A 19,215-nucleotide genomic window follows, 5' to 3' on the forward strand; every position below is an offset into this window, starting at 1 on the left:
ACTCACATTTGGACAATTTGGCATACAACTTCTTATCTCTTAAAATTTGCAAGACGATCCTCAGATGTGTGCTATGCTCTTCATGGGATTTCGAGTACACCAGTATGTCATCAATAAAGACAACAACAAACTGGTCCAAGTAGGGCTGAAAAATCCTGTTCATAAGATCCATGAAAGCAGCAGGTGCATTCGTTACTCCGAATGGCATTACGATGAATTCATAATGACCATATCTCGTTCTGAAAGCCGTCTTCGGAATATCTTTCTCCTGGATCTTCAATTGATGATAACCCGAACGTAGATCGATCTTCAAAAATACCGAAGCTCCTTTTAGTTGATCAAACAAATCATCAATGCGCGGAAGAGGATACTTGTTCTTGATGGTCACCTTATTGAGCTGTCGATAGTCAATGCAAAGGCGCATTGATCCATCCTTCTTTTTAACAAATAACACCGGAGCTCCCCAAGGCGATACACTTGGTTGGATAAATCCCTTCTCTAGCAATTCTTGTAATTGATTCTTTAACTCTTGCAATTCTTTCGGAGCCATTCGATAAGGTGCCATTGCAATCGGAGCTGTTCCCGGCATTATTTCAATTTGGAATTCTACCTCTCTATCCGGAGGTAATCCTGGCAATTCAGCAGGAAAAACATCAGGGAACTCTCGAACAATTGGAATTTCCTCTAACCTTTTCTCTTGAGCTCTTGAATCAATCACATTTGCAAGAAAACCCTGACATCCTTGTTGCAATAATTTCTTGGCAGACATTACTGATATTACATTTGCTAAAGGATTAAACTTTTCACTGCTCACACTTATCTCTGTTCCTTCTGGACTTTTCAGAGTTACCTTTTTCAATCTGCAACTAACATCTCCATAATAACGGAACAACCAATCCATTCCCAGAATCACTTCAAACTCGTCGAAGGGTAATTCCATCAGATTAGCAGGGAATTCAATTCCCTGAACCTTTATGGGACACCCCTTACAGACTTTATTCACCATGGCACTATGGCCTAACGGAGTTGTTACTATAATCTCATTACTCGTAGCTTCTAAGGGAATCCCCAACTCCTTTACTAACTTACTTGTAATATAAGAATAATTAGAACCCGGATCAATCAGTACCAATACTAATTTATCATACAACTGAAAAGTACCTGCTATAATATCAGGGTCATCACGGTCTTCACTTGTCTTTAGGTTGTATACTCGAGCAGTGGATCGAACTTCAGGTTGAGCAGAGAATTCAGACGGGTTCCTTCCTCTGCCTCTTCCTCGTCCTCTTTGTGAGAAAGAACCAGCTCTTCCAGATGGTGCCGGCTCACCAACAATCAAGGGACAATCCCGGATAAAATGTCCGGCATCTCCGCATCGAAAACAAGTCCCAGCAGCCATACGACAAGCCCCATAATGGTTTTTCACACAGTGCTCACACTGTTTCCCTTGACCCGGAGTAGATCTCCCAGCACCGGATTCCACTGACTGCGTCTGTCTAGGTCTTGCCTGACTTGCTCCCCTAGCAGACGATGCAACTGATTCTGATCTAGTTTGTTATCGAAATCCCGAGTCTCTTCCCCTTTTTGTTGGTGTTGAACCAGAATAAGTAGTCGTCCTCTTTGATGTCTGAACTCTTGAGTCCCCAAATCTTTCATTCTGAGCCCTTTCAAGAGCTTTTGCACGATTGATCACCTCCTGGAACGAGGACAAGTTTAATACTATCAACATTTCTTTAAGTCTAGGGCGCAAGCCCTCCACGAACCACTCGCAAGCATCTTTTTCAGTAGGCACAAGCTCAGCTGCAAACCTGCTCAGCTTATTAAACTCACATTCGTACTCATACACAGAGCGGCTCATCTGCTTCAAATTCATAAATTCCTGCTTCATTTGGCGGATAAACTGATCTCCAATATACTTGTTTTTAAATTCTTTTAAAAACAAAGACCAAGTCAACTGGTCGGTTGACATTCTCATGGTGACGTTCGTCCACCATATCCTCGCCTGACCCCTCAATAAAGATACAGCTCCATCTAATTTCTCCACTTCGGAACAGTGGAGACCATCTAACATGATTTTCAAATCATTCAACCAAAGATCCGCTGACACTGGACCTTCCTCAGCTTCTCCCTTAAATTCGGGAGCTCCTAAACTTCTCAACTCTTTTGCTACATTAATTCTTTGAGTTAGTGGAGCAGAAGGTTGAAGACGCGTCAGAATAGCGTCTAACGTTCTGAAGAACGTATCTTGATCTTGCACAGGCACTCCTTGAGATGCCTGTTCTTCACATTGCCTGGCCAGGGCAGGTGAATTACTGCTTTCAGCATGCCTATCTTCTCCCGCTTCACTTCGGGAGCTATTATGTCCGGACATCTAATAAGAATAAACACATTGTTCTATTAGCAAAACAGCATACTCATACTATACCAGATCAGAAGTTCTCACTATTTGTTGGCATGTATTCCATTTAAAGACTCTATAGACTCTGGTTTATGCCTAGAATCGGCTAAACCATAGCTCTGATACCATTAAATGTAACACCCCCAACCCATACCCGACCCGGATATGAGTCAGAGATACTACATTGACTTTAAAACACAACTCTTAACAAATAATAGTAAAATATTTGTACTTATATTAAGAAAATACAATAATATACATACTGTAGTATAAGTTTACCAAAATATTCAGAGCATACACAACTTAACTCTTTAATTACATGCCAACTGCCATTTACATAACAAAATGACCTACTGATTAAGTTGCTTCTGATCTGATGATTGCAGGAGTAATACTGTCAAGCTGCTTCACCTGTCTCGTCTATTTCCTCGGATCCTACGTGTGAAACACTCACACGCTAAGTCATCGACTTAGTGAGGCAATAATAATAAGGTAATTGTAATGAAAATGTCATGATCATATGAGATGAATTGCAAACATGTACTTAATCAATGTAGTATACATCATCAATACCCATACCTGTAAGCGTATGACTGTAACATTTATGAATCTGTATTAATAAGTTTATTGGCCCATGATAGCATATTGAGAACCTAAGGTATTTGAGTAATGTGAGGTTGTGCACTATGCTGTCACCACAGCTCGTATAAATGCACCGAAGTGCCCCGTAGAATTGCACCGTAGTGCCATATAATGATGTCCATAAGGACCACATAGAATTCCTTAAGAATCATATACATATACTATGGATCAAGTATGTGTCTTTCAAGACTTCACACAGGTTCCAAAGGATATACATATGTCCTAAAGAACCGCGTATACCCTCTACCCTTGGCATGCCAACTATACCTATAGTTCTCATCTACATAACATGGGCTTTTACATTTCAAGTAGTCTATATCGCGTAGACATGTAAATTCTTACCTTTTCACATAGCTCATAACTTTTCCCACATAGTCATGTCATATAATGCATTTTATATGAATTCATGTCATGTCTCATAATACCGACTATGCTCATGTACCAAGATATGAAATCTAGACTTATCACAAGTCTAGAATGGAGTATATTTCTATAATCATGCTATGCATATGCACTCACCTATACTTCTTTGCCTTTTCCTCGATCGATCCTACTGGTAGATTGTTCCCGAACTTGTGTAGGCTCGGTATCTACATAAACATAATTTTCAAGATGATCATCAGATGTCTATGTCTTGCAATTAAGCTTTAATAGCTTATTAATTTAAGAAATTAATAGCTTAGTCTTTCTTTATTTTCTTCTCTTTTTTTTTCTCATGGGGGAATCGGTTCCCCCCCCCTGGGGTATCGGTTCCCCTCTAGCATTCTGGAATTTCATATCCGTTGAGGGGGTATCGGTTCCCCTTGAATGGGTACCGATTCCCCTAACTCAGAAATCCTATTTTGAGCTCGAAAATCATCCCATTTCAGCTCAAACATACATATTTCACTCTCTTTACTACTCTTAGCTTTCATACACTTACTTTAACTAATTATTATCCATTAAATACCTCTAAAACCTAGAAATCTAATTCTCCATGTAGAATTTAAGAATCCAACCCAAATTCCAATATGTTCTAATTTGAATTCTAACACCTCATACTTCTTAGTTAGCTTCTTGACAAGTCAAAAATCTTATTCAAACTTCAAAAACTCATTCCTATCAAAATTTCATCTAAAAATTCATTTTCCAAATCTATCTCTAAAACACTTATCTTGTTGTTTTAATGTCATATAAGCTTTCCTTTAGCTTATATAACATCCAAACTTTCATTTTTCAATCTTAAAAATCAAAGAAACTACCAAGGTTCAGATTCTTACCTTCACTTGCAAGCTCCACGTTAAGAGAAGGAAGAGAAGAAAATAAGGAAGAAGGAAGAAGAAATGGGAGGGTTCTGGAAACCTAATGTCACACGTGGGTTCTCATATAACCCCATAACATTTTATTTTAATTAAAATTTCCTTACAAATGACCATTTGGTCCTTACCTCCATCTCATATTTACTAACCATACTTTTTAAACTATATAATTATTTTACTTTAATCACCAAATGTTGAAACTTTGCAAATTAATCACTCACCCGACATGGAGAATGTTACAAGTTAGGTCACTTGGAGGGCATAGAAGAGTTTGAACATCAGTGGAATCATTTGGTTGCCAGTTCAACATAGCACAATTAATAGATCAATAAATAAAAAAGTTACTTTAATTAAAAATACCGCTATGAAAGATTAAACTTTATTTGATAATTTTGAAAGACAATTATTCAGAATTTCAACCTTCAAAAATTCCAATACCAACCGATTTCTTTGACAGAAAAATTACCGGCCTTTCATTTTTTATCAAGTGAAATTTGTATAATTTAGTCTAAATTCCAAGCATTACAAACAAAACAAATTTTTGATAAAGAAGATGCAAAATTTAAGAATAAAGATATAAGTGTGCAAAACATAACTTCATTTTGTAAAACTAGTTTCGGCAAATGAGATAAATTCTCACAAGGAAATTGAGTAGCTTTAATACCATATGATTGGCACATATTGGACTAATGAGTATGAAGATATGATTCTTACAAGAACTAGTCAAGTAAATTTAACCCAAAAAAAGCCCTCAAAGTCCAACACAACCATGCCTGAGTACTCAACAACAAATAAAAATGCTCAAGAGAGCAAAGCATCAATGGGGTTTCAGTTTACCCTCTTCAGCCATCCTTCGTCGTATCTCATGAGCTGTATTGAAAATGCCAAGGGTGGGTTGGTTGCATACAAAACACTTCTTATTCTTCGCATGATGCTGAACAAATCAGACAACAAAAGATGCATTTTGGTTAGTTTATTTTTCAAACTGTTGACATGACCAGATTAGAAATCGAAAAATTAATTGATTATATATATTCAAATCTCATCAGCTAACTATCAAAAACAAATCTCAACTAAAAAATACAAAAATCATTTTTCACCGGATAAAGCGATTGTATGTGTATCGCTGGTACGGGTGCTCATATTAATCCATTACAGTTAATTGAAACCGTTAACCAGTGTGACTGTTGCATTTTACAAGTCAATTCATCGAACTGTTAAGGTTTAACTGTTTCAGTCAATCGAACCACAAAATACCGGTTAACGATTATGGTTATGAATTTTGATAAATGGTTAACCATAACCGCTAATAAATTATAATTAGTTAATTATATTTTTAGAGAATAAAATTAAAAATAAAATCAAAACAGTTCCTCCCTATTTTTTAGTTATCATGTTTATCTTATATAGGAGCACATTAAATCAAACATAGATGGAACAAATACTTGATTTTAAACTGAAAAATGTGAATATATATACCTAAGATTTTAATCTGCAAAAGAAAAAAACTGAATATACTTTAGCATATATATATTTCTATAAAAATAAAATTCATCTACAAATATACATGTTTATCATCATAAATTTTATGAAATTTCATAACTTTTATGTTGTGCTGTGTTTGAAAATAATTGTAACAGATTAACCACAAGTTAACCTATAACCAAACTGTTAATAACGATTAACCATTAGCAGTTAACCAATTTTTAATAGTTAGATTGCGGTTAATAAAATTTAGTAACCGACCATGAACAGGGCCGTGGCTGGCCCGACGCAAATTGCACAACCGCGAAGGGCCCCCAAAAAAGTATATATATAGTGACGTTTTTCCAATAAAAGCCATTATAGATGGACCTATTGCAGCGTTTTTCAAAAAAACGCCACTATTATTGCGGCTTTATTGATAAAACGCCATTATAGATGGATCTATCGCGGCGTTTGTCAAAAAAACGCCACTATTGTTGCCCCGAAATCGAATATATCTAGAAAAATATATCTAGAAAATAGGGCCCCCGAAAACCTAACCACGGCCCTGACCATGAACACCCCTATCGCTGGGACAATATACTATGTTGAACTGGACAGCCTGTTGTTCCTATTCAACCTATCTGATCAGAAGGTCCGGTGTGGTTTTTTAGTCAATGAATAGAAATGTAAACCATAATTGACACTAGGTACCAAAAATTAATGATTTAAAGTGATTATGTCCTAAATCTATATTCTATACCTTAAAAAAGTTGAGCCACATAACAAGAATAAGACATTTAAGAAAAAAAGGAGATCTACATAGAAGGAAATATGGCGGTACCTTTAAAGCACAGTGCTCACAGAAGTAGTGCTTGCATTTAGTAACAACAGGATCGACAAATGGCTGCCGGCAAATAAAACATGCAAAGGGCAATGAATCCTCGTCATCGTCGTCACTCTGAGCTGCCCCGGCCTCATCGTCATCATCATCTCCACCCAATGCAAGATTTCTTTTCCTTGCTTTCTCCGCTTCTTCCCAATCCTTCTCTAACTGCCATCCGGACTTGTAATCTCCGCGGTCATGCATGAACTTACATGAATCACCGTAACCACAGTAACCAGTTTCTTTGTAGTCTTTACAGATGTCTGGTTGATAATCAAACCTTGCTGAAACCCTGATGTGGGCAGAAGCCCTAAGAGGTCCATGTGAGCCACCAGCTTTCTCACTGGCAACAGTTTGTTCTCTTCGAAACCCAGCTTTATGATCTACATAGCCATGCATTCCAGTGTACAATTTTTCTCCCCCGGAGCTCGTGTTTTTCCCCTTCAGAGCCTCCTCTGCTCTTTTAAGAACTTTCTCACGTACAGCTCGAGCATCTTTTGTGAACTCCGTCTCGGTTTCTAATATTGCTGTGGCTCTGCTATCATTTTGAACTTGTATTTCCTTCGAAGATTCAAATTGAAAAATTGGTTTGTCAGGTTCTGTATTTGATTCAGCAGCAGCAGTCTTGGAGGATCCAGTTGAGAAGTATAACTTATTGTCAGCCTTTGAGGTCTTTCTCTGATTTTGCAACAAAGATGAGCCATTTCCGGAATCCTCATCTTCATCCTCGTTTATTGTCCTTTTCCTTATATTTTTCCCCTTTGTTGGCTTCCTAAAGAAATTGCAGACTGAAAAATCACTTGAATCTGCCATCTGTAAGAACCAATTTTTCACAAATAATGAAAAAATAATAAAAACAATAAAATAAAAAAATCACTCAAGGCAGCACCATGAGGTATTTCACCTCATTTTTCTGAACTCTTTTTCGGTTTTTATTTTTTTTTCAAGCATGCATTCTTTTTTAGAATCAAAATAGGAGGGGAATGGAGGTTTTACCTGAGTCCTAGGCCGCCGGTGAGCCGAGCTAGCGTCGAGTGGTAAGTGGCCGGTTTCGGGGAGGGTGTTAGGGGTCTCGGGTTAGCCTTGTTTATTGTCCGTTCAGCAGTTGGGTTGGTTTGGGGTGGCCGTTGGAGAGAAGGACCACCGATCTTCGGTGGATCTCGGCCGGTTGCGTGAAAGGGGTGGGGAGAGTTGTTTATTTTTTTTTTTTTGCGGGTAGAAGAAGAATGAGTGGAGAAGAATAAAGTGGCTAGGGTTTTAATTTTAGCCAAAATAGGGTATTTGTATGGTTTGTTTTGGAAAAAATTATCTCCAGGTCCCTCTAGGTTACCCGTGTTTTAGCATCTCGGTCACTACAGTTGCGGAAAAGTTGCCTTTAAGTTCCTGCAACTCTGCCGTGTTTTATATTTTAGCCACTAGGGGTCTTTTTTTATTTTATTCTTCGTTTAACATCTCATTTGCATTTGTTTCAATTTAATTATCATTCTACTATGATGAATTTAAAATTGGCTACTGGTTTTGATAGCATTGCTTTTTAGTCACTGTTTGGTTCTATGTTTATTTTATTTATGAATCTGATATGTAGTTACAATTTATTCATTTTAGTCATTATTTATTTATAGTTGCCCATTATTTTATTTCATTATTTATTTATAATTGGCCATTATTTATTTATATTACTATTGCCATAGTATCAAAAGAAGATCTGCTATATCTCGTTAGCTAATGGATATTTATAATTGCAGACTGAAAAATCAACAAGTTAGCTAATAGATCTATGGTAAGATCGTTTATTTACAGGGGTATAATACACAGAATGAACAGATCTCATTGAATACAAAAGAAAATTTATGGCTACACAAAAATTTGAACATAGCTCAAGATCAGGTTCAAGATGATCTGCTTTAGGGATCTTTTGAAACCATTGTATTCAGAATATGGTAAACTAACCCCAGGATGGGGAACGACAACTTTGATAGGCATTGCAATTATAAGTAAAAATCCATTCATAGCTTTAAACATGATAAAAGAAGGGACAAAATTTACCTTGTTCAGATTGTTGAGGTTCTTTTCTGGGAAGCTGGGGCTCACTTGAATCTGCCATCTTAACAGAAAAAAGAGTAAAGCCTTATAGGTTTCGTGCCTCAACCAAGATGAACTTCAACTTGCCCAGAATGTTTGCTTCAATAACTTGAAAGAAGGATTTAAACAAGTCAGTCAAAATATTACACTTAATTAAAGCAAAAAAAATCATAGATGATCGACAAACTAACTGATGCAGTAACCAAATTTCTATAGATATGATAAAGTTTTCTTTCATGGAAAGGCTAAATGCTCAATTTAGGAACCAATTGGACACGAATTGGAATTGGTTATAAATTGAGAAGCAAGAGGATCTAAACAATGGAGTTAAGGAAAAACCCAAAACCCCAACTCGTTTTGCAAAGCTTTCAAAAAAAATCTTATTTGATTTTTGTCCAACTTAAACCTACACAACACCAAGAACATCATTCCACGCATTAATTTCAACTAAAAGGTTTTGATTTGTTTTAATACCAAAAACTTAACCCTTTTATGCGTTATTTCTTTTTTGAGGTTTTTATGCGTTAGTATTGAAATGGAATTTTAGCAATTCTCCAAAAATATATTAAAATTCATATATACGTTGTTCACTTATCAAAGTTACTCAAAAGATCATAACACTTCTTAACATGTTACGAAACCTATTCAAGATTATAACCTCAATAACATGAACAACGATTGCAAGTGTGAGCTTTATCAACATAAAACTTACAGCGCAGAAATAAAAAAGAAGAAGCAATGTGAGAATGCTGCCATGGAAGCTGAGAGTGATGAAAGATATGGACTGAGATAACAAATGAAGGAGGAAGCTTAAAGATAGAGAGATGCCAGAATGAAGTCTTTATTGAACATTGAAGAAATACACTGCATACAACCTAATACAAGTATGACTTATATAGCTCAAGTAACCAACATAACAAACTAATAACCAGCTAATAACAACCCATAACAAACTAATAATACTCTAACATTCACCCCGCTCTTCTTTCCTTCTGAACCATCTTGAGAAAAAAAAAATTTGTTTTCAGCTAGTGATTGCATCAGTGTACCAATCGTTTGACAGTATCCGAACAACAAACTCACTGCTTCTTTCTTCTTTCCCATCCACACAACATTTATTCACCCAACTTTTTCAGCTTCTTGATCTTCTTCAATAAGATTGAACATGTGCTGGTATTGAGTTCTTTACTTCTTCTTCTATAACTTTTTTTCACAGCTTTTGAAAGCTGGCATTGGCTTGATCAATTACTTGGCATATTCCTTTCCTTGAACATATGATCAGCTAACTGTACATGTGTTGTTTGAAAATGTACTGGAATCATTCTTCCTTTCTTTTCCATTTTTTTTCTGATCAGTATCGATGTGTTTACCTCTCCTTGAACAACTGACCATGTCCATTTGCTCTTTCTTTATTTATTTGGCAGTGGACTATTCAATATCAAAATTATGTTTACTGGAATACTCAGCAACATACCCACAACTATTTGAGAAACTTAATGCTCAACCAAGCCCACAAAAGTGATGACATTTAGAGAATGGCCGGCGTCAAGCATTTCCAAACAAAACACAATAGCATCATCCAAGTGATTACATTTATACAATCCTTGAATCAGAACACTATAACTAAAGACATTGGGAACCACACCTTTGGATAGCATCTTCCTGAAAATTCTCTTTGCATCGTCGAGTTTGTGTGCTTTGCAGAAGCCATCAACAACAGCTGTGTATATAACAACTTCCGGAATTGTACCCTTTTCCCTCATTAATCCGAAAAGCTTCATTGCTTCTTGGATAAGCCCATCTTTACATAGACCATCAAGCATGGCTACAGCATTCGAGATAAGACCATTTTCTTTCATTTTCTTGAAAATCTCATCAGCATCCTGTGGTGGGGAAACCTTTTCTTCATGCTCTTTCCTATTTATAGCTTCTGAATCTGAGGGCAGTTTTTCTCTCTTGTTATCAAGCCCAAGCTTGAACCTTTCCAGGAAATTCACATCAGATTGAGAATCTTCTCTCTTCTTTATAGAATCGGAAGCAAATCTGGTCGTGGAGTGCTGAAAGTTGGTTCCTTTGTTTTCTCGAGAAGAGATATTGAAAGGCCTTTGATCCCTTAAGGGCCTATTGGGGATACGTTGAGGAACCTCATCATCGTTCTCATTGCCATTAAAACCGATGGGTTCGTTTTCTCTAATAGGTCGTCTACTATCGCTGAAGAGGCGCGTTTGCAAGAGATACATCGAAGGAGATGCTCTTGAAATGGGGCAATGGGGCTTCATGGCGAAAATCTTCATCAGCTTCACGAAAACCCTCCGAGATTGTGATGATTCCATGATGTTGAATTGGTTTCGAGAACCGTCGAAGGCTGTTCTTTTCTTCTTCAATTCAAAGAAACAACTATGGGTTTGGTAGGGGATGAGGTTCTACGTGTAACTGAATCGTAATGAAGCGGAAGAGAGATGGTCACAAGATCATCGACGAATGATACCATGTGAGAATGCTGCCATGGAAGCTGAGAGTGATGAAAGATATGGACTGAGATAACAAATGAAGGAGGAAGCTTAAAGATAGAGAGATGCCAGAATGAAGTCTTTATTGAACATTGAAGAAATACACTGCATACAACCTAATACAAGTATGACTTATATAGCTCAAGTAACCAACATAACAAACTAATAACCAGCTAATAACAACCCATAACAAACTAATAATACTCTAACAAGCAAAAATAACAACGTATGAAAAAAATGAAACGTATAACCTATATTCCGAAATTGAAAAAAATCATCAAAAGTATAAAATCTACGAAAGCAACCAAAACCTAAAGCGATATCAAACAATACTTGAAAACTAGTAAACCTAAATTTGAAATTGAGAAACCAAGGGGTTGCACCACAAGAGCTAAATTTCTACTCAACCTTTTTTAATGGAAAGGATAAGGAAACCAATTGATAGGCAGGCCATGATAGCGGCACTGGTAAGGAGATATAGGAGCGGCACGGCGGAGAGAAAAAGGAAAATAAGTGTAGTCGGCTGTAACAGATGGCAGTAACGGCGGTCGCGGTCGCGGAAGAAAGAAAGAAGCAGAAGAGAGAAGAGAAGCGAAAAGATTTTGGAGTGGGCTGGATTGAATTTAGGCTTAATATCTCATGTCATTCTACTTTTTAATTTATAACCATTTAAATTAATTAATTAATTAAATTTAATTAAAATTTATAACACATAAATAAATATTTTATTAAGTCACAATAAAATAATATATATATATATATATATATATATTAAGATGAGAGGTTAAGATTTAAAGTTTAAGATTTAAGATTTAGGATTCTGAGATTTGACGTTTTGGGATCTAAGGTAAAAAAATATAATTTTAATGTGAGTTAAAGAAATAATATTGTGACATATTTTATCTCACCTAAAATGATGTGTGATATATATTATATCGTCCAAAATAATGATGTGTAATCAATCCAAGCCAAATTCAAACTCAAGCTGTAAAAATCTCTATTGGAATTCAGTTTCACTTTTATGCTCAGACTCGATTGGTTCGATTCTCATGCTCGATTATTTATGGACGCAGTCGATGTTATACGGTTTTGGCTCTCTTGTCACTGATATATCACATTCTTACCTGCAACAAATGTGACATGAACAATATAGATGCAACCGTAAATTAAATCTCTGTTCGGAACTCCAAATACCGAGGCACACTGATACACAGTCCAAGAATGAATGAAATCAAAGTTAAGAACATACACCTTAAACACACAAGCATTGCACGCCAAACTCGACAGAATTCTACGATGAGAAATGTCACCTGCACCGATGAAGCAGTTACAAAGGATCGTGATGCATGAAACAGACACTTTGGCTGCTGCTTGTGAGATCATCCGGTGAACGGTTTTTGGTGCCGGAAGTTTTCTCTGTATCTACATGATTTCAATGGGAAAGGAGTTAAGTGAAAGTCCTTTCTTACTTGATTCAATGTTACTGCCTATCCTTTCTATTCAAAAGACTCGATTATCTTGCTTTTCTCCAAACTCTAATCCAATGTGAGGTGCATTATTGGTATGAAGTATGAACAAAACCGAGTCAGTTGTCGTTCATGAGTCGATCTAACTCTCGTAGTTCCTTCAGCTAAGCTGGAAACACATTATATTTGCAGTTCCGACTTTCGTTTATGCAGCTTGTTATGGTGTCTCCCACTAAATCTTCAAAGATGGCTTCACCAATCTCAACACCAATACAACCAGTGTCAAGTTGAAGATCCATCCATGTTCCTGACTTAGCCAAGTCTTTTCTGATTATCAGGTCCAAAGTACAAGGCAGTGGGATCGGAAGCAAATGCCGATAAACTCCTTTCGTGACCTCTTGAATGGTATTATTCATGTTCGGGAGAGGACTGATACTGGGTTTAACAAATGAAATGCCAGGGCAACCAAAATAGTTCCTGCAAAACTCTACAAGAACTTCGTTAATGCAGTCGAAGAGCAGAGTTCGGTCCTGACAAAGCTCGTTCGGCAAGTACTTGACCTCATCAAGCGACAATGGGTTGATAAGCACTTCGGAAGAAAGTGAATGGATGTAGAGTTCATCCCAGTTGAAACTCGAGGCTTGCAGCACCGTCTTTATGTTCTCAAATATTGAATCCTTATCATCCATACAAGCTTTAAAACGATTACTCTGATCTGTGGCCAAAGTGTTATGTTCTTCGAATCGAATTCTTAGAGGTTGTATGAATGTTTCACCTGAAGATTGGTGAACAACTTGGAATTAAAAAAATGTGGCACGACAAAGCTAAAAACAAACATCTTATGTGAAATAAACAGAATATTCTCTCATATGCCTACCGGAAGAATACTTGATGCTTGCAGGGCTGATAAGATCATCTGTGAATATTGGCTGAAGAACAGATATGGGACTTGACCACTCCTTTATATCAGCAAAACTCTCAATAAAATCAACCTTTCTCGTGATTGATGTGTTCGATGGAGACGCTAGTGGAGAAGAATCCAAGAGTTTGCTTTCTTCATGAACCATAATTTCAGTTGTTTCAACAACACTCGCAGAATCTGCATAAATTTTATGAAGGTTATATGCGAATAAAGCTCGATATTCATGATTGTCATCATAGATTAAACAAATGCAAAATTGTACCTTCGGAACTCATTTCATCTTTCGTTGAACAAAAAACTGGATCATCTTCATCATTATTCTCATGAGTGTCAAGATTGTCTGAAATTGCATTATCACCTTCGACTTCTTTACAAGTTTTGTTGTTGGAACTGCAAAGACGGCTATCGCTCTTCTCTTTCATTTGCCTTAGATTGCTGACAAGGTTTACTTGATTGCTTTCAATCGTCTTCTCAGATTTTTCCGAACCTGCAAATATCGACTGTGCAGTCCTAAAACTAGGCTCCGAGTACTGGCCAGTGCTGTGGACAGGGGATGAGTTATACTCCTGAAGAGAAAGATTCCCATCTATGGTTTTCAGAACCTGTGCACTTGAAAGATTCCCATCTATGGTTTTCAGAACCTGTGCACTTGAAAGATCCACATTTTTATCCCCATTTGCTAGCAACTCAGAGAGATGATTCTTTCCCTCGATATACCTTCGCCTGGACAAATCAATAGTCTCATATTCAGTACTAAGTTCGGTAAATCTTTCAGATATACCATCTGTGGGGATTCTATGTTGGTCTCTTCCCATGGCATGTTTCAACTTTCTTTTTATTTCAGCAAGAAAAAAGTGGGAACCAACTTTCTCATTTGGCTCCCGTTTCCCAATGAGATACCGAGATTCCGAAGATGAGATGGTGCTGCTTCCGGTATCTGGAGTTTGCAAACTTGTTGGCCCAGGCTTCAAAATTACAATTTTATTTGAAGCTTGAGAAGCCTTATTTCCATCCGAAAGTTCTCTTTCCTGAGACTTCGATTTTCTTCCAAAGAAATTACGGTCTTTTCTATTAACGGGCTCATTGTGTTGTCTTAAATAGACATATTCGACGTCCGAACAGTTTGATTCGGCCACCAGCTTAGACTCTTCATCGTTTAAATGAGCATCTGACGAGTCTAGAACATACTTGGACAACGAGTTTGGATCTTGTAAAAGTTTCAAAAACAATTCCTCATCTAAACTCGAAATCTGTAGTGCATCCATGACTTCTTTCGAGGCTCGGATTTCCCCATCTTCTGTAAGTTGGTCCCAATTAAGAAGCTTCCGACTCACTAAGAACTTGATTGCCTCGTTTCGCTCAAGCTGGTCATGGTTCACACAATTGATGTTTTTCTGATGGACTCTCCGAAAAAACTCTTCCATTAGATTGTCGATATCGAGATTGCTTGTTGTTTGTTGCTCTGGTTTATGCTGATAAGATCCTTCAGATACCACTTCCTTGGCAACATCCATATCAAGATTGTTACCGAAACTTTTCTTGCAAGTTTTGTTTTTTCTTTTACGTTTCTTCCTTCCATCATCTCCTTGCTTGGAATCGAACTGTTTTGCTTCAACTTCTGTACTATATGCCTCTTTCATTGCAATCTTCCCTCCGTTCATTTCTTCTTCTAGGAGTTTTTTCACGGTCAGCTTACATGCATCGATTGCTGCCGTTTCCTCTTCACCATCCTGAAAATAAAAGCAATATACAAATGAAAAGCTTTCTCCATTGATGATTATCTTATACTCATGTGCCCATCTAATGAACAATGTTACTTCGGCTCGTGTCAGATTCAGATTTGTGTTCCACACGGAACAAGTTCTCGAAGCTTACAAGAGGTCTGGGACAAGTTTCGGCAGAACTAGTCAACATAAGTTTATTTCCTGCATTCCCCACAACTGCAAATTTGAAGAGAAAATGCAGAGCATTAAGGGATACTCAAAACAATATGGAACAAGAAAATCAAACCGATTTTCTAACAATAAAGACCATTTATAAACACTTCACAACTTGAAATAGAGTTTGATCCATCATCACACAAATGCTTCATAGTAACTTAAAGAACTTACCAACGGCATTTCCGTTCCTGCGCCTTCTAATGGAGAGCAGTCTCTGAGTTGATCGACTATGGCGGAAGTCAAGCATACTAATCAAGCCCCACATACAGCCTGACTGATCCTTTTCATGCCTCACAGGGCATCCATTTGATCTTTTGGCCATGGTTAATGTGTCTTTTGTTTGAGAATTCAATGCTTTGATAATCCGAAATTTTCGGTTGAAAGGTGACTTGGAATCTTATAAAAATCATAGAAGAGATACATAAGTTCTCAAATCTTCACCTATTTCGTAAAACAAAAGATATGAACAGGGGAGACAAAAAGGCATCTTCATCATAGAATTGCTAAGAGCTGTTTTGAAGAAAATACAAAAAGCATTGTTACGTTGATATCAGAAGTGAAGATAGATTATGTCAGAAATCATGAAATTGCACAAACATTTTATATTCACTGATTCGAACACATGAAGAATAAGGAAAATAGGTAGAAACTTAGTGGTTCCCTTATTTAACATTCACTCGAATACCAGCATCCACAAAGATCACAATCAATTGTTCCTTATTTCCCAGCTACGGATGTTTAACCATACAACCATTATTAAGAGTCTACATCTAACGCCTTCGAGACTCAAATACCAGCATATGCAACTGGTTCACTTATTTACAGGCTAAGAACTAAGGGTTTTGCCTAGTTAGTTCACACAACTATTCTTAAGAGCTGACATTTATCAAGTTTGAGACTCAACTCCAGCACCTGCAACTGATTCGTTATTTTCCCAAGATGAACAAAGGCTTAGTCTAGTAGGCTCATATAATTATTCTAAAGAGTTGAAAAAGGTTTGACAATCAAATACCAGCATCTATAACTGTTTCCGTTACCTTCCCACAACGAACAAAGGCTTAGCCGAGTAGGCTCATACAATTATTCTAAAGAGTTGAAACAGGTTTGACATTTGAATACCACCATTCACAGTCAAGCTAATTAGTTCATACAACTATTTGTAAGAGTAAACAGTTTTGAGACTCGAATACCAGAATCTGCAAGGTTCTTATCTCCTAATAACGGCTTCCTTTAATAAAAGGGTAAAGAATTATGATTCTCCGAATTTCATATGGTCACGAGACGGTTGACATTAAAGATGATGATGCAGAACCAGACATTTTCCTTTGACAGATCAGCTTCTAGATCTCAGCAACTCTTAATTTTCCTATAACACATTGCTTAAACCTTTATGATACCCATATGGATCTCATCTCCCTTATTCACCACCTCCTAGTCCAGCAGTGTCACGTAAACTCTTACCTGAAAGCTGAAACTCAATCCAACAACTCTAAAGTTATAATTCCTACATCTATAATCCTTCTCTTATCCCTATATAAGAACATGCCAAGTACCTAAAAGCAAGTTTTATTTGAACCATGGGTTCTGGCAATCCTAGATGCAGTCGAAATGTAGCTGGATTATGTTGATTGAATTGATGAGGGAAGAAGATGAAGAAATGCATGTACCTGAAACCAAGAGTTTCTTATAAACTAGATGCAGTCGAAATGTAGCTGGATTATGTTACAATTGAAGGCGGGGAAAAAACCACAACATTCCATTTTCAACAATTCATGTTTTCTCAAGCAACTTGAACAACAAGTTCCATAATCAAAAGCTTTCTTTGGATGCGAAAGGAATCAAAGCTTTCTTTTTTCTCCCACAAGCCTTAACCACAGGCTCAAATTCCTGAACGAAAAACTCAGAGGAATAGTTTTTTTCTTCTTTGGATCTTCACTTCAACTAAAAGAACAATTGCATTTGAAGAATTCAGATTGATTACCCCTCAAGAATTCTCACTTCCCATCTCATAAGTCAGAAAAGATGATGCTTTTTCCTTGAAACTCCTCGAAGATGTGACTTTGCATGGCCTAAAGTTGGATTCGGATTATCAACAAACACAAAATAAACGTTATATAAAATATATATACACACATATATATAACCAAAGTACAGAACTCAAAGTCCTGAAATGACAGAACAGTTTGCTTTAACCATTTTCAGTAAAAGCCACTCCATGAATGTCATATCTTAAACTCCATGAAACCAACAAATTCCCACTTCTTCCATGGCTAACACAACCAATAATCAAACTTTTCTAAATCAGTATTTCTCTTGATGGAAAAACAAATCAATACAAGGGAAGTAGGGAGATTCTATTTTTCAAGCAAAAGCTATATATAGTCCCAATCTCTCACCATGAAAACACAAAGAGAAGAGCTTCAGAAAAAAAAAGATTTTAATGGGGATATCATCTTCTGACAATGACAAAAAGAAGGGAAGAAGCAAAGAACATGCTTTATCTGGCACCGACCCATGATTCTTTATGAAGAAAACTCAAAGGGGAAGGCATTAGATACTGGAGAAAAAGGAATTAAAGGCGTGGAAAATGGAAGAAAAATGGGAAAGTATAAGGAAAAAAAAGCTTAAGTTTAGATTACAGAGCGTGAAGAGAGCATCGAAGAAGTAACAAGTCTTATAGTTGGAAAACAATACGTAACAGTTGGGGTTTGTGTTTTGAAGGATTTGGACCCCACTTTGTACAGCCTTAGATTATTGATAATAATAGATAATATTAATTTAAATATTTATCAAAATTAAATTTACTTTTACATATTAACTTAAATATTTATAAAAATGGATAATAATAGGATTGGTTTTGAATATTAATTTAAATATTTATCAAAATTAAATTTACTTTTACATATCAATTTAAATATTTATAAAAATTAAAATTATTAAAATGGATAATAATAGGATTGGTTTCGAATATTAAGTTTTTTATACTACAGTTAATATAGAGTAAATTACCTCAAATATCCCTAAATTTTAAGATTTATATCAATTTTATTATTTATTTTTAAAATGTTTTAAAATGAAGAATTTATCAAAAAAAGAACGGAATATTTATAATTTCAAAATTTTAATTTTAAGTACCAAACTTAGTTAATCAAATGATTAAAAAACACATAAAATTTAAAAATTCAGTCTTAATATAAAAATAAGTGTTCAAATTATATTGTTTTTTCCATTTATGTGCTTAAATTATTTTTAGGTCAATCCATGTGTCTAACATTATAAACGTTATCATTTTAAGTGTTTGAACTGTAACAACGTTAAAAAAATTCGTTAAATGATAAACGTCACGTTTTGGTAATTTAAATGGTTTTATTCAAAATAAAAAATATAATATTTTTAAAAATCGAATTTTTAGAAATCTTAAAAAAAATTCTGAAACTTTAAAAAAAATTATTCCCATCTCTACATCTACGCTTGACACTACCGTTGCCGTTGAGTAAACCTCCACCCAATGACACAATCGTCTTCAATAGCATATTGTCACCAAATATTAATATCAAGTAAAGGAGAATGGGAGGGGGGGACTATGGATGAGAATGAGGGGGAAGAG

At 36.2% G+C, this 19,215-nt stretch overlaps 3 protein-coding genes across 4 annotated transcripts; all 3 read right to left on the minus strand.

Annotated features, from left to right (window-relative positions):
- Positions 1-4,919: 4,919 nt before the first annotated feature.
- Positions 4,920-9,064, minus strand: LOC120138772 (zinc finger CCCH domain-containing protein 1-like). 2 transcript variants are annotated; one of them, XM_039154177.1, is made up of 3 exons: positions 8,735-9,064; positions 6,647-7,476; positions 4,920-5,272 (listed from the first exon to the last, which is right to left on the minus strand). In XM_039154177.1, exons 1-3 carry the CDS (start codon positions 8,790-8,792, stop codon positions 5,156-5,158), a joined length of 1,005 nt encoding a protein of 334 aa, XP_039010108.1. In that variant the 5' UTR covers positions 8,793-9,064; the 3' UTR covers positions 4,920-5,155. The 2 variants fall into 2 exon arrangements, with proteins under 2 accessions (XP_039010108.1, XP_039010109.1); XM_039154178.1 differs by lacking the exon at positions 8,735-9,064 and adding an exon at positions 7,685-7,942 and having other exon boundaries at positions 6,647-7,501.
- A 452-nt stretch (positions 9,065-9,516) lies between these two features.
- Positions 9,517-11,457, minus strand: LOC120138773 (pentatricopeptide repeat-containing protein At4g38150-like). Its single transcript, XM_039154179.1, has one exon. It carries the CDS (start codon positions 11,101-11,103, stop codon positions 10,264-10,266), a length of 840 nt encoding a protein of 279 aa, XP_039010110.1. The 5' UTR covers positions 11,104-11,457; the 3' UTR covers positions 9,517-10,263.
- A 977-nt stretch (positions 11,458-12,434) lies between these two features.
- On the minus strand, positions 12,435-17,453 carry LOC120138770. Its single transcript, XM_039154176.1, has 6 exons — positions 17,276-17,453; positions 15,780-16,004; positions 15,544-15,608; positions 13,931-15,398; positions 13,624-13,845; positions 12,435-13,521 (listed from the first exon to the last, which is right to left on the minus strand). The coding sequence occupies exons 2-6, from the start codon at positions 15,928-15,930 to the stop codon at positions 12,911-12,913; spliced, it is 2,517 nt and encodes an 838-aa protein (XP_039010107.1). The 5' UTR covers positions 15,931-16,004; positions 17,276-17,453; the 3' UTR covers positions 12,435-12,910.
- Between the last annotated feature and the right edge of the window lie 1,762 nt (positions 17,454-19,215).

This window comes from Hibiscus syriacus, unplaced genomic scaffold, assembly GCF_006381635.1.
Source record: "Hibiscus syriacus cultivar Baekdansim isolate YM2019G1 unplaced genomic scaffold, ASM638163v2 tig00110705_pilon, whole genome shotgun sequence".
In the NCBI taxonomy this organism is placed as follows: domain Eukaryota; kingdom Viridiplantae; phylum Streptophyta; class Magnoliopsida; order Malvales; family Malvaceae; genus Hibiscus; species Hibiscus syriacus.